At 46.9% G+C, this 23153-nt stretch overlaps 1 protein-coding gene across 9 annotated transcripts in view; it reads right to left on the bottom strand.

Annotated features, from left to right (window-relative positions):
* Positions 1-23153, bottom strand: part of svild (supervillin d) — a 174610-nt gene that overhangs the window by 50858 nt on the left and 100599 nt on the right. For 7 of the 9 annotated variants that reach the window (XM_080213812.1, XM_080213807.1, XM_080213808.1 and 4 more), the window contains 5 exons: positions 18020-18248; positions 13773-13902; positions 11522-11566; positions 8318-8386; positions 7988-8059 (listed from right to left, as the gene is read on the bottom strand). In XM_080213812.1, coding sequence (XP_080069938.1) covers positions 7988-8059; positions 8318-8386; positions 11522-11566; positions 13773-13902; positions 18020-18248 — 545 coding nt within the window. The remainder of the gene's footprint in view (positions 1-7987; positions 8060-8317; positions 8387-11521; positions 11567-13772; positions 13903-18019; positions 18249-23153) is intronic. The other 2 variants (XM_080213809.1, XM_080213811.1) reach the window with 2 other exon arrangements.

Raw genomic sequence — 23153 nt, 5'->3', positions numbered from 1 at the left:
GTTTAAGTTTATTTAATAGTGTCACAAGTAGGCTTACATTAACATTGCAATGAAGTTACTGTGAAAATCCCCTAGTCGCCATATTCTGGCGCCTGTTCAGGCACACTGAGGGAGAATTTAGCATGGCCAATGCACCTAACCAGCACATCTTTCGGACTGTGGGAGGAAACTGGAGTGCCGGAGGAAACCCATGCAGACAAGGGGAGATCATGCAAACTCCACACAGTCAACAAAGCCGGAATTGAACCCGGGTCCCTGGTGCTGTGAGGCAGCAGTGCTAACCACTGTGCCACCACGTGTCATCTGCAAGCAGAAATATCTTCCCTCCATCCACCCTTTCATACTCTTAAAGGTCTCTGTCAGGTCTGCCCTCAATCTTCTCTTCTCCCTTGGAAAAATCCTGGATTTCCATCCTCGAGATGGGTAGGTGGAGTGGGAGAAATTCCTGGCTCAACTTGCCCACCACGGGAGAAAGTGCCCACAAAGGCAACATCTTCATTGCCAGGGATCTAGTGTGGGCTGGAGTCAGGCTGGCTGGCAAGGGAGTAAGTTCAGAGACAGCCACATGGACTGTTGGGTGCAGAGGTGAGCGGTTTAAAAACCTGACCTCAGTGATTTTGTCCCAGTGAAGAAAAGAGATACAAGGCCCTCCAACTCTCACCCCTCACATCCTATTCACCTCCAAACACTGCCCATCCCTCATCCATGCTACCTCATGCCCCCAACTCTCCATCTCCTTATGTCCCTATGCCAAGCTCTGCCCTTCCATCCACCTCCTTATGCCCCCATGCCAATATCTGATGCTTCCATTCTCATTGATCCATTGTACACTTTCCAGAGTCAATGAACACCATAGTGTACAGAGGGATGTAAGACCATAAGTCCATAAGACCTAGGAGCAGAATTAGGCCACTCAGCCCATCAAGTCTTCTCTGCCATTCAATCATGGCTGGTTTATTTTTCTCATCCCCATTCTCCTGCCTTTTCCCCATAACCACTGATCCCCTTATCAATCAAGAGCCTATTTATCTTTGTCTTAAGGACACTCAATGACCTGGCCTCTATAGCCTTCTGCTGTAAAGAGTTCCACAGATTCACCACTCTCTGGCTGAAGAAATTCCTCCTCATCTCTTTAAAGGATCATCCCTTCAGCTTGAGGTTATTCTCCCTGGTTCTAGTTTTTCCTACTAGTGGAAACATCCTCTCTACATCCGCTCTACCCAGGCCTCGGAATATCCTGTAAGTTTCAATAAGATCCCCCCTCATCCTTCTTAACTCCAACGAGTACAGACCCAGAGTCCTCAATCGTTCCTTATACGACAATTCCAGGGATCACTCTTGTGAATCCCCTCTGGACTCTTTCCAAGGCCAGCACATCCTTCTTTAAATATGGGGCCCAAAACTGCTCACAATTCTCCAAATGGGGTCTGACCTCAGCCTTATACAGCCACAGAAGTACATCCCTGCTCTTGTATTCTAGCCCTCTCAACATGAATGCTAACATTGCATTTGCCTTCCTAACTGCCGACTGAACCTACATGTTAACCTCAAGAGAATCTTGAACAATGACTCTCAAGTCTCTTTGTGCTTCTGATTTCCTAAACATTTTCCCATTTAGAAAATAATCTATGCTCCATTCCTCCTTCCAAAGTACATAACCTCACACTTTTCCACATTGTGTTCCACCTGCCACTTCTTTGCCCAATCTCCTAACCTGTCCAGGTCTCCCTGCAGTCCCCTTGCTTCCTCAATACTACCTGTCCCTCAACATATCTTTGTGTTTAAAAACAAAGCTTTGAACATATGTAATAGAAACATAGAAGGTAGGAGCTGGAAGAGGCTATTTGGCCCCTCGGGCCTGTTCCACTATTCATCACGATCATGGCTGATCGTCCAACTCAATCGCCTAATCCTGCTTTCTCCCCATAACCTTTGATTCCGTTCACCCCAAGTGCTATATCCAGCCCCCTCCATTTGTAACTTTTTCCTAGGCTTGAAAAATATCTGGAGTGCTAGATAATAAAAATATGAATCATCCAGGCCCTTTGAAATTTCAAAAACCACAAACCCTTGAAGCTATTTAACTTGAGTCAACAAACATTGCAAAATTGACCAGTGTATTCATCCCGAGTGCTGATGACCCAGATACTACACATTATACGTCTCTGTAAATCTTGCTGATCGGGAAGCCTTAACCAGCCTCAATTAAGGAGGTCATATTCCAGCGGCTCCAACTCATAGACCTGGGTGAGGTCATTGCAGCTAGAACTAGGGGCCAAAAATACAATATTGTCACTAGTTAATCCAAGGGGGAATTCAGGGGAACCTCCTTCATAAGGAGAGTGATTAGATTGTGGAGCGGCTGAAGGGGAAGAATATGAAGGAGAATAGGAGGATTTGTTGGTGGGGTTAGATATCAGAGAGGCTGAGCTGCAAGTGGCAGACAGCCCAGGCAACTGTTCGAACACTAGAACGGCTGCTCCCCAGAGGAAACATCGTTTTATTGAGCTAAATCTTACTTTAAGCATCAAATTTCAGCAAGGACATGTGTAAGGACTGTCTGTGATGAAGAGGCAGCTCAGATTCACCTGAATAGCAACAGGACTATAAGGGTTAGTTTATGAGGACAGGTTGCATAAGCCTGGCTAATGTTCCCTTGTAGGCACCAGGGACCCATGCTCAATCCTTGATTTTAGATGTCAGGGACCACTCTTCATACAAATAGCAGAGTGGTTCTGATCATTTTAAACCTGGTACTAATGGATTTTTGTTAGGTAAAAGAGAGATACACTAAAAATGCTGGTACATGGAGTTAATGGAAGTGAGGTCCCTCTAAGTCACGTTCTACTTGAAAAGCATGCAAGGTCAAGAGACAGAATGACCTTCTCCTCTCCCTATGAGCCTCTTAACTCAATCATTTTCTTTCACAAGTGAGAAGAATTTGATTGCATTTAAATGCCACCCAACTTTCACGGTAAATAGCTGAGTGAGGTGGCGTGATGGAAGGACATTCAGCACAACTGTTAATCAACACATTTTCAAATTAAAATTTAGTTTGATTTTTCTGTGTTCTGGTTGCCATCTGCTCCATCTGTTTTGTTTTGATAGGTGAAAGTGCCCTAAGCAGCCCTGGCAGCAGTGGTTGGTGTTGTACAGAAATGCCGGAGTATATAGCACAGAGACAGAGGTTTTTGAGCCAGACTGACAGTGTCTCATTGCTATGCTAACCTCCTCAATATTCACACTTCTGTAGGCAATATTAACAGAGATGTGCCATGCCTCCACTTTACTATTTCCATTGTGAGAGACATATAGTAATGTTGGATGTGACGATCGTAGCCCCATTGGAATGTCATCAAACAAGAATGATGTGAATTTACAACCTTTTATTATCCATCATCAAGACCACACCACTGTAACATCAACCATCTCCAATTGTGTTCATTTCAACCTATCTGTTTACTTATTAGTGTCACAAATAGGTTACATTAACACTGCAATGAAGTTACTGTGAAATCCCCTAGTCATCACACGACGGTGCCTGTTCGGGCACACTGAGGGAGAATTTAGCATAGCCAATGCACCTAACCAGCACATCTTTCGGACTGTGGGAGAAAAGGAACACCCGGAGGAAACCCACACAGACACGGGGAGAATGTGCAGACTCCGCACTGACAGTAACCCAAGGCCAGAATTGAACCCGGGTCCCTGGTGCCGTGAGGCAGCAGTGCCAACATCTGCTGCTGAAACCCATATCTATGTCTTTTCTTTTACCTCAGACACACCTATTCCACTGCTCTTCATACCCAGCTGCCATCCTCTTTAAAAATGAGGTCAACCAAAACCCTGCTGCTTGTATCCTGACTTGCATCAAGTTTCCATCATCCCAGTGTTTGCTGAGATACACTGGCACCAATAATGCCTCAATTTTAAATATCTCAAATCCTTCCATGATCTCTACCCTTCCTATCTCGGTACCTCTTCCAGTTCCACAACCCTAAACCAATCCAGACCTGTCGTCAGTCCCCAGTTTTCATTGTTCCATTATTGTCATTACATCATATAGGGGATTTTCACAGTAACTTCATTGCAGTGTTGATATAAGCCTTACCTTTTATATAGGAGAATTAGGCCATTCGGCCCATTGATTCTGCTCGGCCATTCAATCATGGCTGATAAGTTTCTCAATCCCATTCTCTCGGCTTTTCCTTGTAACCTTCAGTCTCCTTATCAATCAAGAACCTGTCCATCTCTGTCTTAAATACACTCAATGACCTGGCCTCCACAGCCCCCTGTGACAATGAGTTCTACAGATTCGCCATCATCTGGCTGATGAAGTTCCTCCTCATCTCAATTCTAAAGGATCATCCCTTTACTCTGAGGCTGAGCCCTCAGACCCTAGTCACTAATGTTTCCCACATCCACTCTATCCAGGCCTTACAATATTCTCTAAGTTTCAATGAGATTGCCCCCTCATTGTCTAAGCTAAAGCAATAAACTCCATCCTTCTAAGCTCCGTTGTCGACCATGCTTTCATCTGCCCAGACCACGAGCTTTGTAATTCATTCCCAAAAACTCTCAGAGATGAGGAACAATTTCTGCTCTCAGAGGGGAGTGGATCTGTGGGATTCCTTATCGCAGAGGGATGTAGAGGCTAGATCACGAGATCAATTCAAGGCTGAGACAGACGTATTTTTAATCATTAAGGGATTTAAGGGTTATGGAGATAGGCCAGAGAGTGGAGTTGAGGATTATCAGATCAGTCATGATTTCATTGAATGATAGAACAGATTCAATGGACTGAATGGCCTACTTTGATTTGATTTGATTTATTATTGTCACATATATTAACATACATTGAAAAGTATTGTTTCTTGCGCGCTACTCAAAGCATACCATTCATAGAAAAGGAAAGGAGAGAGTGCAGAATGTAGTGTTACAGTCATAACTAGGGTGGAGAGAACTTCTGCTCCTACATTTTATGGTCACTCCATTGCTCATTCTTTATTTAAGTTACTCCCTAAAACCTAACTCTTTGACTGAGACACTAGCGCCAATCTGTTTTTAGGTGGCCCGGTGTCAAATTTTGTCTCATGATGCTCCTATGAAGTGTCTTGGGATGTTTTACTCTGCTCAGTGCACTATTTGAATGCAAGTTGTTGTTGTTAGGAGGCCACTGATTCATTTCCAAGCTGACAAGTAACTCATCATTGAAAGATGTAGCTATAATTGATGCAGGAACTGTCAATCACAGATCATGGAAAACACCAGGTTAGACTGATGTACAAGGCTGCGTATCCCAGATTATAGGGATATCTTAATTCTCTCCTTTGCAGCTGCATAGAATTAAACCATAGATCCCCACAGTGCAGAAAGAGACCATTCGGCCCATCAATTCTGCACTGGCTCTCCGAACGAACTGCCCACTCAGATCCCCACCTCCACCTCATGCCCGTAACCCTGCATATTTCCCATGGCTAATCCACCTGACCTAAACATCTTTGGACACTAAAGGGCAATTTAGCATGGCCAATCTATCTAACCTGCACATCTTGGGACTATGGGAGGAAACTGGAGCTCCCAGAGGAAACCCACGCAGACACAGGGAGAACATGCAAACTCCACATAGAAAGTGACCCAAGCTAAGAATCAAACCTGGGCCCCTGGTCCTGTGAGGCAGCAGTACTAACCACTGTGCCACCCCTTAGTCCGTCATTCAGGTTCTACCAACCTTTCTAGACAATGTGAGATGTAAAAGATCACTTCTTGTTCACAGTGATACTATCACAAAACACAGGCTGACCCAATTCAAACCAGTTTATGCTTCTCAATGGAAATTACATATTCCCACCAGTACACTCCCAGACATTCTCTCTTCCACCTTTTTCCATCAGGAAAAGATACAAAAGTCTGAGGCCATGTCCCAACCGACTCAAGAACAGCCCCTTTCCTGCTGCGTCAGACTTTTGAATGGACCTACCTTATATTAAGTTGATCTTTCTCTACCCACCAGCTATGACTGTAACGCTACATTCTGCACTCTCTTGTTTCTTTCTCTATGAACGGTATGCTTTGTATAGCATGCAAAAAACAATACTTGTCACTGTATACTGATGTATGTGACAAGAATAAATGAAATCAAATCAAAATCAAAATTCTAGCTGTTAGGTCCAATGTTTGATCAATTTGGGCCAGTGTCACTCAGCTGTTGGTAGGTGTGAGTTGCTGATGGAGAAATGATCGACTGAGTCTACTGGATGAGTGCAGCTCCAACAACACTCAGGAAGCTCTCCGCCATCCAAGTAAAAGCACTCCCATTTGAGCAGCACCCCACCACATCAAACATTCACTCCCTTCACCGTAGCTAGGATTTTGATTTTGATTTGACTTGATTTATTCTTTCTGAAAGCTTGTGGTATTTACTATCAAATAGACCTGTTGGACTTTAACCTGGAGTTGTGAGATTTCTTACTGCGTTTAACCCAGTCCAGCGCCAGCATCTCCACATCGTGAAAGTGTAACAGAAAGCCTGAGGCTTCCAGACCTGTGATTCGTGACATCTGTCAATTCAAAAAAATACCCCTACAGGCTACAGTGGGATCCACTCAGAGGTATTACTGCACTCAAAATAGAGTTAGCAAGCATGCTGGAGCGGCCAGCTTACCCAGACTTGCTGTGATCTCATTGTTTTGGTGTTCTGCCCCCCTGGCCATACGCATCCAAACTCGTTCCTGTCAATCACTCTCACAACAGAAAGTGTTTGTTGATGCTGGAAGCGAAATTTTCGCAATCTCACTCATATCCAGACACACACACACACACACACACACAGACACACATACACAGACATCACACACACACATACACAGACATCACATGCACATACAACACACAAGTACACACGCATAAATACACAAGTACACACACAAACATGCAGCCACCACATGTGCACACAATACACACACAAAGATCACATGCACACACACAGACATACACATATACAACATACACACACACATCACATGCACATAAATTCACAAGTACACACACAAATATGCAGACACCACATGCACACACAACACACACATACAAAGAACACATGCATACACACAAATACACACACACAAGCACACACAACACACAAGTACACACAAGCACGCACACACCTCCACACAAGTACCCACACACACCCCCAGACAAGTTCATACACACACAGGAGAAGGTGGTTCAGCTTGGGAAGTTTTATCGACCGTTCAATTCTATCTCAGCTCTGTTTAGTCACCTTTGCCCCACTGATGACCTTATCTAAGAAGAATCTCTGAAAAGTTTCACATGTCCCCAACATCCACAGCCTTTGAGGGAGAGAATTCAACATTTTTACCACCATTTGTGTGAAGAAAAAGCTTTTTGTTTTCACTAATTTTAAGAGTTGCCTGGTAACACAGAACTCAAATATTGCTGAAAAGGGAGATGTGATGTTGAAGCTTTTCATCTCACACTCATCAGGACAAATGCCAGAATGCCAAATTTCAACCAATCACAACAATTTAGACAGCAGGAGAACAAGGGGGCTGATTGGCTGACTGGTTGGCAAATCAACTCTGACTATTGCATTGGAAGAAGCAAAGGGAGAGGGGGATGAAAGAGTCTTCAAGCTCCTGGCAATCAAAAGGCAGAAGGCTTGAGCAGGTTTCTTTAGTGTGCAGACAATGGATCCCTGATTATAAATGCATGTCACTTTGAGCAAGTATACACAAGCCACATTAGAAGCTCGACTGATCATCTTAAAATAGTTAACTTAGCACATTCATGATGAGGTCTAATCTAAGATAATTAGTTGAGCTCATAACACCATTTTTGATTGGTGCTACCTGAGGACACAGTTATAAAGGTGAGATGGGGTTGGGAGGGGGATTAGCAGTTCCTCTCAGGTATCTATTGTTCCCTATACACCCAACACAGACACAGGAAAGAGTTAATTGGTCACCTTTCGTCTCCAAAGACACTCAGGGCCACTCTGATTTAACGTCGCTTCTCTGAGCTTGTAAGAAAAAGCTTCCTTCAGGAAGAGAGAGAGAGAGAGAGAGAGAGGAATGATAAAGAAGAACTGAGGACAGCTGTGAAAAAATGCATCAGATCAATCATATTCTTGTGACTGACCCATTGGCACAGTAATACTGAGAGAGCAAATCTTTAGACTTGAAGCACAGCTCAATGAACTGTTAGTGCGAGGGTGTCACTCTGGGCAACAGGAGCATGCACTTAGTCTCACAGTTAGTATTAACAGGCATGAGTCATGGATAGGGAAGGAGCTCACCTGGTCATAATACATGATGTACTGGCATTGTCTAATAACAGGGGAATAGATAGAGGAATAGACAGGGTCCTGGCATCAGAAGAGACAGAATGGAGAAAGGTTAGAACAGGATAATGACAAGACAGACAGGGAGACAGATGTTTAAGGTCAACAGAAATACAAGATAACTTCATTCCTTCCACTAATAAAGAAGCAACCTGGTCCAAAAATATATTTATAGAGCAATATCATTCGGGGTCAGTTTAGTTCAGTTGGCTGGATGGCTGGTTAGTGATACTAATAGTATGGGTTCGATTCCAGTACCGGCCGAGGTTATTCATGAAGGCCCTGTCTTCTTTATCTTGTCCCTCGTCTGAGGTGCGGTGATCCTTAGATTAAATGGCCATCAGTTCCCACTTTTGAGGGGGAGAGCATGGTCATTTGGGACTGTGGTGACATTGTCTTTGTTGCTTCTTGTGTTGCCTCAGAGATTAAATTCACAATGAATACTTGGAGATGCAAAGCTAAAGTTCAGATTGCCAGGGTTAATAGGAATCATAGAAACCCTACAGTGCAGAAAGAGGCCATTCGGCCCATCGAGTTTGCACTGACAACAATCCCACCCAGGCCCTATCCCCGGATTTACCCGCTAATCCTTCTAACCTACGCATCCTGGGACACTAAAGAGCAATTTAGCTTGGCCAATCCACCTAACCTGCACATCTTTGGACTGTGGGAGGAAACTGGAGCACCCAGAGGAAACCCACGCAGACACAGGGAGAATGTGCAAACTCTGCACAGACAGTGACCCAAACTGGGAATCAGACCCAGGTTCCTGGAACTGTGAAGCAACAATGCTAACCACTGTGCTATCATGCTGCTTCTGTAACTTTTGGATTACAGATGTGTGGAACACTTTTTAATTATATAACAGGAACCCTATCAGTGAAGTTATGGCCAGAATTCACCGGCCATTCACACCAGTGGGATTCTCCGGTCCAGCCAGTGGTGCAGCCCCTTCCGTGAGATTCCCGCCAGTGTGGGGTGACATCAATGGGAATTCCCACTGGCAGAGCGGGGGATTATCCCGCTGCTAGTGAACAACACGCCATCTCCCAGTGGCAGGGAACACGAGGCTGGGAGGCCAGGGAATCTCACCCCATATTTCAACATATCCCTGCGGATAAACTCCATCCCTGTTCATTGGGTGACTTTAATCCCAGTGTTTAACAACGAGGTGAAGCGCAGGAGCAGCAGCAATGTTTCATCTTTGGCTTTCTGTTGCCCCCTAACTACCACTCCCACTTGCCCGCCCGCCCCCCCCCACCTGCCCATCCTGCTACTGCCAACCCCCCCACCTGCCAACCCCCCCACCTGCCAACCCCCCCACCTGCCAACCCTCCCACCTGCCCACCCCCCCACCTGCCCACCCTCCCACCTGCCAACCCCCCCACCTGCCCACCCTCCCACCTGCCAGCCCCCATCACTTGCCAACCCCCCCACCTGCCAAACCCCTACCTGCCACCCACCCACCTGCCCACCCCTGCCACCTGCCAACTCCCCCACCTGCCAACCCCATCACCAGTTCTCTCCCCATCTCTCCTGAAGCTGTTACCTCTCATGGGAGTGCAGTCTGAACGGTGAAGCAGCCATAACACAAGACTCAAAAGTAATGCACTCCAGCCCTCTGTAACATTTCCCAATGTCTACTTCTTATCTCAAATCCATTAACCCACCTCCCCACCCCACTTTTAATCAACATGGAATCCCCCCTTTATCTTTATTTCTGTGTGCCCCCCTTCTTTTCGAACTGCACCCATCCCTCTGCGGCTGGGAGGAGAGGACTCAAGGATAGGAGGAGAACGTCCTCAATGGGATGGTGACGAGGGGAAGGCTGTTTCTGAGCAGAGACGGGATGATGCAAAGCATGAGGAAAGGAACGTACCCATCGTTCAGTCATTTCATTCCTTTACTAACGGGGCAGTCACACCAGTTGTGGAGAATGTGCAGGACCGTGGAGTGGGCGATGATATGAGAGGAGCGAGGATTACAGACATGCCAACGGTTAGAACCTTTCAACTGAGAGTCAGAGTTTCAGTTTGTTAGTCTTCCACAAGTAGACAGGCAGTTGTGTTCTCCATGGGAACTGCAGGTTGTCACAATTGATCGGACCAGTTGGGAGATGGGATTACAGAGCAGCAGGGACTGCAAGTTGCAGAACCAGTCTACCCCCCCACTCCCTATTGCTGGTGGTAGATTTTAAAGCAAGGTTTAAACTGAGTTACTGGGAGTCTCAGACACTGTATTTTTTTTTAGTTCGTTGTCTGCGAGTTGCACATGACAAGCAGGCAGCTCTTAAAAACATCGCAATTATGTTGAAGAAACATTACGGGGGAGGGAGGTGTGTGCACTGTTGCCTGAGATCTGAAGGTTTATAAGGAACAGGTCAGAGTGATAATGACTTTTATTTTACAAATGGTACCCAAATTTTTGATTTCTAGTTAGGATTTTGTTACAAAGTGTGACTGTGAGGTGAGGTGTGTGTCTGTTTGTGTGTGTCCACAAGCTTCATTTTCCCATCTGGTTCCAGTTTGTTCACACGTCTGTTGTGGCAACAGTGAGAAAACTGGTCAGCTTCGTAGAATCCGTACAGGGAAAGAAGAGGCCATTCAGCCCATCGAGTCTGCACCAACAACAATCCCACCGAGACCCCATCCCCATAACCCACATTCTTACCCTAGCTAATCCCCATGACACTAAGGGACAATTTAGCCTGACCAATCAACCTTAATTGCACATCTTCAGGCTGTGGGAGGAAACCCGAGCATCCTGGAGGAAACCCAGGCAGACATGGGGATTACGTGCCAACTCCACATACAGAGTGACTCAAGGCCAGAATCGAACCCAGTCCCTGGTGCGGTGAATCGGCAGTGCTAACCGCGGTTCCACCGCGCTGCCCAAAACTACTGGGAAGTAGAAAGAATAACACAGAAGTATATCAGTGAGGGTTTAATAGATTGCAAACAAAAGATTAGTCAGCGCGATCCCTCCTGGCTCCTTCCCTCTTAATGAGGGAGGCAGGCCGGGAGGTTGTTCTGTCTATGGGATGTAAGGTGGGATTGCAATGGCTTTGACCAAATTAAATGCATTTCACTCAACCGTGCGATACAATTTGTTCCTGACTTTCATCATATTCTCTTCCTCCCTGCAGACTGGTTCCCTTACCCAGTACTGTGACTGCTCTGCATCACTCAGGCTCCCATCTTCTTCCTACAGTCAGGATAAAGGACAAAGAGGTAGAGATGTACAGAAAGGAGGAAAAAAAAAGGTTATCAAAGGAGAGGGTGAACACATGCAACGAGTCAGCAACCCACCCTGCTAAATGAAAAGGGAGCAGCGATGGGAGAGGGGGTGGTGTGAAGTAGGGGAAAAGCATGCAATGGAAATGATGGAGTAGGAAATAAATTCTTCCTTGGCATGGACTTCAGCCACATTCCCCACCTGGCACATCAATTTTCTAATCAGCAATAACAGCCTCCTGCAGAGGGAACCCGGGGATCAGAACCGCGTTCGCTGACGTCGTAAGAGTAGAAAAAAACTCCGAGAGGATTGCAACATTCCGACTTCAAAGCAAGGAGTGGTTAGGGATTCCTGCCCTCTTTACACAACTGAAACTTGGAAATCATTGGAAGAGCCAATGGACTGGAAACCCTCTCTGAGGCCTGTGAAGGAGGTGGCACTATGGTATTGTCACAGAATCAAGATCATAGAATCCCTACAGTGCAGAAGGAGGCCATTTGGCCCATCGAGCCTGCACTGACCACAATCCCAACCAGGCCCCGTCCCCACAATCCCATGCACTTATCCTGGTTCATCCCCCTGACACTAAGGAGCAACTGGGCAAGGCCAATCCACCGAACCCGCACATCCTTAGAGTGTGAGAGGAGATCAGAGCACCCGGAGGAAGTCCAAGCCTAGAATGTGCAAATTCCACACAGCGACCCAAGTCGGGAATCGAACCCAGGTCTCTGGTGCTGTGAGGCAGCAGCGCTAACCGTTGTGCCACTGCGCCACTCATCAATTTTTCCTTTCCAAGTCGAAGGAAATCATGAAATCCCAGTAGATGATTCAACCCAGCCAGTCTGCAACAACTCTATGACAGAGCAGCCGAACCAGACCCCCCTCCTACACACCCCCACCCCCCCAACAACCCCATGCATTTATCCCACCAATCCCCCTAACCTGCTCATCTTGGGACACTAAGAGGGAATTTAGCACGGCCGATCCACCTAACCCGCACATCTTTGGACCGTTGGAGGAAACTGGAGCACCCGGAGGAAACCCACGCAGAAACGGGGACAAACTCCACCCAGACAGTGACCCAAGGCCGGAATCAAACTCGGGCCCCTGGGTCTGTGAGGCGGCAGTGCTAACCACTGTGCCACCTCTGTGGGAGCTAAAATGCATTACTGCTACCCATTGACATCAATCAGCTAACTCAGAGGGCTGTCTTTGGGCTTTACAGATCAGTGACTCACTGCTTTAGAAAGCTGAGCTATCAGTGGACCTGAGTTCAGTGTATTAATGTGGCTGTCACAGGCTAAATCAGCACTCTCCAGCATTCCCTGAATGTTGCAGGCTCTGGTTCCCGGTTATTACTACACATCGGAAAATGAATGGCTTAATTCCAGAATCTGCTTCACCATTTCCTGGACGCGGGCATAAGCTGAAAGCTCTATTTTTAAAACGAAGAAGAGGTAAAGTGCCATAAAATAAGGGAGAAGGAATCAGAAACAGACAACTTGCACTCCTGTAACTGCTGGTCAAGTAAACTTCACAGAGATCTAAATGCCAACCAGTGATATCAGCAGCTGGGTACCAGCTGGGTACTGGGGTATATTTAGGTCGGTACGTAACATCTTGCGCAGCTCCTTTTAACACCAGTTTAATTATACAGATTCCCATTCCATTCTCCTGCTATTTCTAAATCACTTCCTGGAACTTTTCACTGACTAATGACTGACCAGTGACTCAGATATATAGAATAGAATCCCTGCAGTACAGAAGGAGGAAATTCATCCCATCGAGACTGTACTGACCACAATCACACCCAGGCCCTATTCCCTTAATGCCCATTTAATCTGCTAATCCCCTTGACATTAATTTAGCCAATCCACCTGACACACACATCTTTGGATTGTGGGAGGAAACTGGAGCACCTGGAGGAAACCCACGCAGACATGGGGAGAATGTGCAAACTCCGTACAGACAGTGACCCGAGACCGGAATTGAACCTGGTTCCCTGGCGCTGTGAGGCAACAGCACTAATCACTGTGCCAATGTGCTGCCTTCCAACGATACAACAATCTATTTTATTTTAACATGAATTGTCCAAAACTGGCTGCACGGTACACGCCCAGTATCAACAGCTCTGAACTCTCACCATCTCAACCTTGACCCGTCGAGTCTCTGTTACCTTTTTCTTCCAGGCATCTTCGGCCCGTTGGAGCTGGTTGCAGCGTTCAGTCAACGGGACACGGACATCACTCTGCCGCTTGTTCATTTTATTCTTCCACTGTTCCTCACCACCCTTCAGCCTTTGCAACCTGGCGTGGAGTACACTTAGTGAGATACAGCAACGACTTACTGAACAAGACTGCAATCAAACTCTCCTATGTGTGCTTCACAAGAGCATAATAAAGCAAGATTCTGACACAGAGGAAACACTGGGGGAAACAGCCAAAAACTTGGTCTAAGCTTTTTCAGAGCCTTTCGAAAAAAGGAAGGAAGGAGAGGCAGGGAGATGGAGAGGAGAAGGGAAGGAATTCTAGAGCTGCCAAAGGCATGGCTTCCATTGGGTGGCATGATAGCACAGTAGTTAGCACCGTTGCCTCACAGCGCCAGGGACCAAGGTTCAATTTCGGCTTGGGTTACTGTCTATGTGAGTTTGCACATTCTCCCCATGTCTGCATGGGTTTCCTCCCTCAGTCTGAAAGACGTGCTGCTTAGGTTTGTTGACCTGAACTGGTGCCAGAATGTGGCGACCAGGGGAATTTCACAATAACTTCATTGCAGTGATAATGTACTTGTGACTAGTAAATAAACTTTTAACTTTAAAGAGTCAGAGAGGTTTACAGCATGGAAACAGGCCTTTTAAGAACATAAGAACATAAGAAATAGGAGCAGGAGTAGGCCATCTGGCCCTTCGAGCCTGCCCCGCCATTCAATAAGATCATGGCTGATCTGTCGTGGCTCAGTTCCACTTTCCCGCCCTCTCCCCATAACCCTTAATCCCCTCTCTTATCAAAAACCCATCAACCCGCTTCTTAAAAATATTTAGCGAGGCAGCCTCCACCACTTCAACGGGCAGAGAATTCCAGAGATTCACCACCCTTTGAGTGAAGAAGTTCCTCCTCAACTCCGTTCTGAACCGCCCCCCCTTTATCTTGAGGCTGTGCCCCCTAGTCCTACTGTCTTTTTTGAGCGGGAAGAGTCTTTCCACCTCTATCCTATCCATCCCATTCATCATCTTATACGTCTCAATGAGATCTCCCCTCATTCTTCTAAACTCTAACGAGTACAAGCCTAGTTTATTCAGCCTCTCCTCATAGCTCAACCCCCTCAACTCCGGTATCAGCCTAGTAAACCTCCTCTGCACTCCCTCCAAGGCCAAAATATCCTTGCGCAGGTGCGGCGCCCAAAACTGCACACAGTACTCCAGCTGCGGCCTCACCAATGCCCTATACAGCTGCAGCAAGACCTCCCTACTTTTATATTCAATCCCCCTCGCTATGAAGGCCAGCATCCCATTCGCCTTCCTGACCACCTGCTGCACCTGCAGGCTGGGTTTTTGCGACTCATGCACAAGGACCCCGAGGTCCCTCTGCACCGTCGCCTGCTGCAGTTTTTCGCCACGTAAGTAATAGTCCTTCCTACCATTCTTCCTACCAAAGTGGACCACCTCACACTTGCCAACATTAAATTCCATTTGCCATTTCCTGGCCCATTCGCCCAGCCTATCTAGATCCTTCTGCAGACTCTCCACACCCTCCACACAATTTGCCTTTCCCCCAATCTTGGTGTCATCAGCAAATTTCGACACCCTACACTCGGTTCCCTCCTCCAGATCATCTATATAAATGGTAAATAGCTGAGGCCCCAGCACCGACCCCTGGGGCACCCCACTAGTCACCAACCGCCAATCCGAATAGCACCCATTGACCCCCACTCTCTGCCTCCTATTTGACAACCAATCCTCTATCCACGCTAACACCCTACCCCCAACTCCATGTCCTCTGACCTTCTGCAGTAACCTCTTGTGAGGTACCTTATCAAACGCCTTCTGAAAATCCAGAAAGACCACATCCACCGGCTCTCCTCTATCCACCGCCCTAGACACATCCTCATAGAACTCCAGTAAATTTGTCAGACACGACTTCCCTTTAATGAAACCGTGTTGCGTCTGCCCTATCAAGCAATTCCCTTCAAGATGCCTCGCAATTTCCTCCTTAATGACGGATTCTAACATTTTACCTACCACAGACGTTAAACTAACCGGCCTGTAATTCCCCGCCTTTTGCCTGGCACCCTTCTTAAACAACGGCGTAACATTAGCCGTTTTCCAATCCTCCGGCACTTCCCCGGAATCCAGCGACGTCTGGAAAATAACCACCAAGGCATCCACTATCACCTCCGCCATTTCTTTCAGAACCCTCGGATGCATTCCATCCGGTCCTGGGGACTTGTCCACAATCAGCCCCTCCAGTCTGTCGCGCACCACCTCTCTAGTAACAGTAATGTCATTAAGACCCTCCAGTCCTACCACCTTTCCATCGCTAACACCCGGCAAATTATTCACGTCCTCCTCCGTGAAGACAGAAACAAAAAAGTTATTCAAGACCTTAGCCATATCCCCATCCCCTACCTTTTGGCCCAACTTGTTCATGCCGTCCTTTTTTTTAAACCACTAAGCTAGTCCCATTTGCCCGCATTTGGCCCATATCCCTCTATACCCATCTTAGTGGTATGATTAAAACTAGGAAGGCTGAAGAGGCTGGAATTAGCAGAATGCAGATATCTTGGACAATTGTGCAGTTTGAGGAGGTCACAGAGAAAGGGAGGGGGAGGCCAGGGAGGGACATGAGGACATGGACAGCAGAGTGTTGGCTGGCCTCAAGATGGTGAGGTGCAGAAAGTGGAGGGCAGCCAGATGTGCATTGGAATGGTCAACTGCCGAGATAGCAGAGGCCTGGATGAGAGTGCTGGTAACAGAGGGGCGGGGACAGAGACAATATCAGGTGAGACTGGAATGGGTGGTTTGATTCACACAATTATACACATCACTCAATGGCTTGCTGTGGAACACAGTAAGAAATCTCACAACACCGGGTTAAAGTCCAACAGGTTTATTTGGTAGCAAAAGCCACTAGCTTTCGGAGCGCTGGCCCCTTCGTCAGGTAACGAGCAGCCAGAGCTCTGTAAGCTAGTGGCTTTTGCTACCAAATAAACCTGTTGGACTTTAGCCTGGTGGCGTGAAATTTCTAACTGTGTTTACACCAGTCCAATGCCGACATCTCCACATCATTGCCGCGGAACACACAGGAAAGTCCCTCATCCCCTGAGGCGGAGTATCTTTAATATGCAAAGCAAACAGTTTGCATGAAGAAAACACTCCCTATTCAAACGAAAACTACACCTTAAAGTGATTTCACTGGCACATGCTGATTGTGCATGATGTTAGCAGGAAGTAAGCCAGTGAGATATGCTTCGGAATTCTACCACCCGCCAGCCACGGAATTGGAGTGGGCGAGGGTCGGACAACGGAAATGTCCATTGATCTCGGGTGGGAATTTCAAATCTCACTCAAGCGAGGTCGTAAAATTCCGCCATGGTCAGAATTTGGTTCTGTCTGTTATCTGACTGAAGAAACAATTCTTCAATATTCACGATATGACATGCGATTTGACGGGATTGTGAGACACTCTGTGCGATGGAATGAACCATAGAGCCCTGCAGTACAAAAACAGGCCCTTCGGCCCATCCAGTCTGTACTGACCACAATCCCACCCAGGCCCTAGCCCCATATCCCTGCATATTTACCCGCTAATCCCTCTAACCTACACATCCCAGGATACTAAGGGGCAATTTTAGCATGGCCAATCAACCTAACCCGCACATCTTTGGACTGTGGGAGAAAACTGGAGCACCCGGAGGAAACCCAAGCAGACACGAGGAGAATGTGCAAACTCCACACAGACAGTGACCCGAGCCGGGAATCGAACCCAGGTCCCTGGAGCTGTGAAGCAGCAGTGCTAACCACTGTGCTACCGTGCCGCTCCAGGGTGGCACTCAGGGTTATACTGGAGGAAAGATCAGGCTAATTATTTCATGGTGGTCTTAGTATTGGCTGTTCTCTGACAGACTGCGGGCACTACACTTGCTCACTTGCCCAAACCAGGGTAACTGATACAATCACTGCGCAGTTACCCTTCATATAGAAATGTCAGATAAGAAAAGTTCCATTCTAAGCAGTGCTGCCTTCCACAGTCAAACAGCACACCAGACTCTGTAGGAAGCATGGTCAGGTGGACATTGGGATACAGGGCATCCAGAGCCTATCAGGGCAAAACAATCTGAGGCAGTGAGAGAAGTGGAGGCTGGGGTAGCAGGAGGAATTAGAGTGTAACTGGTGGGTAGGAGGGGATTAGTTCTCAATCTCTGTACCTGTCCTTAACAGAGGCTCCCACATGAATTGGAGTCAGGGACTGCTCCACATTGTTCTCGTCAAGTAACGGGTTCAAGGAGCTTTTCCCTTGCTCTTGGCCAAGTGGAGTGGAATAGATATCGGCCTCCCGGCATTGTGGAGGGGAGCCGTCGTCTTCCTGTTGCCACGGCGGTGAGGAGGGCGGTGTTGAGAAAATGTCCTGGGAAAGCACTGCGGATTTTTCGGTGTCTGTATTAATGGAACAGAAAGTTGTTTAAAGCAACATCGTAACAGAGGAAGCTTCAGCATTTACACTGGCTCTAACAGTGCCCACTGAATATATTGAAAGTGCGCCTCTTACCATCACAGTCACATTGAACTCCAAAGATTGTCTTGCAAGTGGACCTGACCCTCTCTCATCAACCTGCCTCCCCTCCCCAGTGGCCAGTGCCCAGGGAGCCAGACCTGGACAGTGAGAGCGGTAACAGCACACTCACAGCTCAGCCAATTCCAGTCTGCAAACCCAGAGCCCACGGCCAAATATTTTACAGCAGCAATCACTAAATCAACGTTAGGATCAGGGACCCGAGCTTCCATTCCTCTGCTCACGAGTTCACAGGATAATTACGGATGAGGACGGTCACTTTGGCCCAGTTAACTCATCCATCAGGAATGACCTTAATGTCTTGCTGCATCTACTTGTGATTTTTAGATGATGTCAGGTGTTTTCACCTCCAGTGCCTCGAGCTCATTTGACGTGTTAATTATTTTCCATGTGAAGATTTGACACCAGTCTTAAATTCCTCTTTTACTGCTGTGACCCTTTGTCTTACACTCCCAATTTCAGTTCAACTGCTATTCCAGAATTAACTGTTTCATTCCTTTTATGGCATTAAATAAACTTGGCTTAAATAATTTTGAGAGTAGGGAACATTCTCCAATGTCGCCTGAAAGATACTTCATTCCACACCCAGAAAGCTTGACTTCCTCACTAACCCTCCCCTTGTTTCTCAGGGGTTACACCAGGTTATACATTTAATGATCTATATTCTACTATTTCCATGCATTGCTGTTGCCTTGTTTCTTGGAATCCCTGCAATGCAGAAGGACGCCATTTGGCCCATTGAGTCTGCACCGACTCTCTGACACAACCAGGCCTGACCCAGCCCTATCTCCGTAACCCCACACATTTACCCCACTAACCGACACATCTTGGGAGACTCAGGGGCAATTTAGTATGGCCAATCCACCTAGCCTGAACATTTTTGGAGTGTGGGAGGAAGCCAGAGCACCTGGTTCCTGATCCTAACGTTGATTTAGTGATTGCTGCTGTAAAATATTTGGCCGTGGGCTCTGGGTTTGCAGACTGGAATTGGCTGAGCTGTGAGTGTGCTGTTACCGCTCTCATTGTCCAGGTCTGGCTCCCTGGGCACTGGCCACTGGGGAGGGGAGGCAGGTTGATGAGGGAGGGTCAGGTCCACTTGCAAGACAACCCACACTGGCATGGGGAGAACGTGCAGATTCTGCAGAGATGGTGACCCGATGCTGGAATAGAACCCGGGTCCCTGGCACTGTGAGGCAGCAGCGCTAACCACGGTGCCACCTTTGTCGAGTGTTGCGACATTGATGGATTATGAGTGTTGCCTATTTCCATTTCCCACATTCTAGTGTTTACTTTGCTGCTCCTTAGCATGCTCCTGCATGCTCCTGCATGCTCCTGCATGGCCTCATTAACTAATGAGTGGGGTTTTCCCTTTCTACCACTCATTCCATTCATTTTAACGAGCAGAGAGTTACGGGCCAGGGATTGGGAAATTTCCAGCCAATTATCTCCACAACCCTCAAAGTCGTGAAGTGCATTCAGTTGGGTAGTTTGTTAATAACTCCTTTACGTCACCCTTTACGTTTCACTGAGACCCACTTCCAAACAGCAAACAAGGAAGTGAATAACTAATCACCCACTACCTGCTGTCAGTGTTCAGGCTGCAGGGAATGTGGTGGCTGTTGTAGACGGAAGTGACTGAATATCTAAGTTAGTTATATACCACTGCGTTCACTGCTAACTGCTGGATCATGTTCTCCCAATTCTGCATTCAGATTCTGGAATTGGGTTCCAATTTTTTTCTCATTAAAGTTCCCTTCTGAGGACCTTGCTTCCCGGAACCTAGGCCTGTTCCCACTACGGACAATAGCTAATGGGGAGAGACTGCATTTAGGCAGTCAACTTCAGTGTGAATGTTAAGCCAACTATACAAGTCTCAGGACACTAAGTCATACATTGAATGTGTGCTAAAAACATTGAAGAGGCTGCTGGATATAGTACTTGGGGTGATTGGGATCAAAGGTTATGGAGAAAAAGCAGGATTAGGGCATTGAGTTGGATTATCAGCCATGAGCGTAATGAATGGCAGAGCAGGCTCAAAGGGCCAAATGGCCTCTCCTGCTCCTATCTTCTATATTTCAATGTTTTCTATCTCAAATCCACAGCCTGATCAGCTTCAAGGACAAGGTTTTTTTTAAACTCATTTGCAGGATGCGGTTGTCACTGGCAAGACCATAAAACCAAGAGAAGTAGAAGCAGAAGCAGGCCATTTGGCCCATCGAATTTGTTCTGCCATTCAGTGAGATCATGACTGGTCTGATACAATCAACTCCAATTTCCTGCTTTACCTGCGCAATCCTTGATTCTCTTACTGATTAGAAATCTGTCTACTTCAGCCTTAATGATCCAGCCTCTGCAGCCCTTTGAGGTAAGAATTCCACAGATTTACTACCTTCGGAAGAAATTCCTCCTCATATCTGTCTTAAAAGGATGGCACCTTGTTCTGGGATTATGCTGTTTGGTTCTAGGCTCTCCCACATGGGGAAACAACCTCTCAGCATTGACCCTGTCAAGCCCCCGAAGATCTGATGTGTCTCAATAAGGTCACCTCTCATTCTTCCAAACTTCAATGAGTACAGACCCAACCTACTCAATCTCTCCTCATAAGAAAATCCCTCCGTACCCGAGATCAACCTAGGGGTTGGGCCTTCTGTGGACTGCCTCCAATGCCAATATATCTTTCCTTGGATTAGGGGAGGAAACTTTTCACAGTATTCCAGGTGTGGTCTAACTAGTGCCTTGCATAGGTTTAGTAACACATCCCAATTTTTATATTCCATTTGCTTTGAAATAAAGGCTAACATTTATATTTGCAGCTGCCTACTGAACTTGCATGCTAGCTTTTTGTGATTAATGCACGAGGACTCCCAAATCCCTCCGTGCTGTGGATTTCTGCAGTCTCTTTCTCCATTTAAATCATATTCAGCTCCTTTTCTTCCTACCAAAATGAATAACTTCACATTTTCCAACATTATTCCGACATTATCAGCTATTTACCATTTATATAGATGATCTGGAGGAGGGAACCGAGTGTAGGGTGTCGAAATTTGCTGATGACACCAAGATTGGGGGAAAGGCAAATAATGCGGAGGGTGTGGAGAGTCTGCAGAAGGATCTAGATAGGCTGGGCGAATGGGCCAGGAAATGGCAAATGGAATTTAATGTTGGCAAGTGTGAGGTGGTCCACTTTGGTAGGAAGAATGGTAGGAAGGACTATTACTTACGCGGCGAAAAACTGCAGCAGGCGACGGTGCAGAGGGACCTCAGGGTCCTTGTGCATGAGTCGCAAAAATCCAGCTTGCAGGTGCAGCAGGTGGTCAGGAAGGCGAATGGGATGCTGGCCTTCATAGCGAAGGGGATTGAATATAAAAGTAGGGAGGTCTTGCTGCAGCTGTATAGGGCATTGGTGAGGCCGCAGCTGGAGTACTGTGTGCAGTTTTGGGCGCCGCACCTGCGCAAGGATATTTTGGCCTTGGAGGGAGTGCAGAGGAGGTTTACTAGGCTGATACCAGAGTTGAGGGGGTTGAGCTATGAGGAGAGGCTGAATAAACTAGGCTTGTACTCGTTAGAGTTTAGAAGAATGAGGGGAGATCTCATTGAGACGTATAAGATGATGAATGGGATGGATAGGATAGAGGTGGAGAGACTCTTCCCGCTCAAAAAAGACAGTAGGACTAGGGGGCACAGCCTCAAGATAAAGGGGAGGCGGTTTAGAACGGAGTTGAGGAGGAACTTCTTCACTCACAGGGTGGTGAATCTCTGGAATTCTCTGCCCGTTGAAGTGGTGGAGGCTGCCTCGCTAAATATTTTTAAGAAGCGGGTTGATGGGTTCTTGATAAGAGAGGGGATTAAGGGTTATGGGGAGAGGGCGGGAAAGTGGAACTGAGCCACGACAGATCAGCCATGATCTTATTGAATGGCGGGGCAGGCTCGAAGGGCTAGATGGCCTACTCCTGCTCCTATTTCTTATGTTCTTATGTTCCATCTGCCAAGTTTTTGCCCACTCACTTATCTACATTCCTCTGTAGATTCTTTGGACGGGATTTTCCCTTCACACTCACCCCAAAACCCGGAAAATCCCGCCTGAGGTCAATGGACCTTTGTATGGTCCATGTCTCATCCACTATGATTCCTGTGGCAGGCGGGACAGGAAAACTCCCCCCTTTGTGTCATCCTCTCTATTTGCCTTGCTGTCTGTTTTTATGTCATCTGCAAACTTAGCAACAGTACATTCACCTCCCTAGTCTGAGTCATTGTAAATAACTGTGCGAGTACTGATCCCTGTGGCACTCCACTAGTTAGAGATTGCCATCCTGATAATACCCTTCTAATCCCTACTCTCTCAGTGAGCCAATCCTCTATCCATACCAATATACTATCCCAACACGCTGGGTCCTTATCATATTCATTGCGCAGTAACTTATCAAACACTTTTTTTTAAATGAGGATCAATGATAGTTTCATGGTCATACTTCCTAAGATTAGCTTTATATTCCAGATTTTTAAATTGGATTTAAAATCCTCCAAGGTGAGATTTGAACCCATGTCCCAGGGGTGCTCGGTTACTAATCCGATGACATTACCAGTACACCACCACTGGTGCATCTTGAAACCGCCCCCCCACCTCCAAGCTCCTTTGAAGTCACACCCTATCTGGGCTCACACTCCTCCTTCATTGACAAGATTCCGGACCTCCTCCCACAACAGTATTTTGGGAACACTTTTTGCACATGGACGGCAGGGATTCACAAAGGCTGCTCACCACCTGCTCA

This window comes from Carcharhinus amblyrhynchos, chromosome 27 (genome assembly GCF_965287045.1).
Source record: "Carcharhinus amblyrhynchos chromosome 27, sCarAmb.v2.hapA, whole genome shotgun sequence".
NCBI classification, from domain to species: Eukaryota; Metazoa; Chordata; class Chondrichthyes; order Carcharhiniformes; family Carcharhinidae; genus Carcharhinus; species Carcharhinus amblyrhynchos.
Note: the sequence above shows the minus strand (reverse complement) of the source record. Positions and strands in the feature narration are given on the sequence as shown.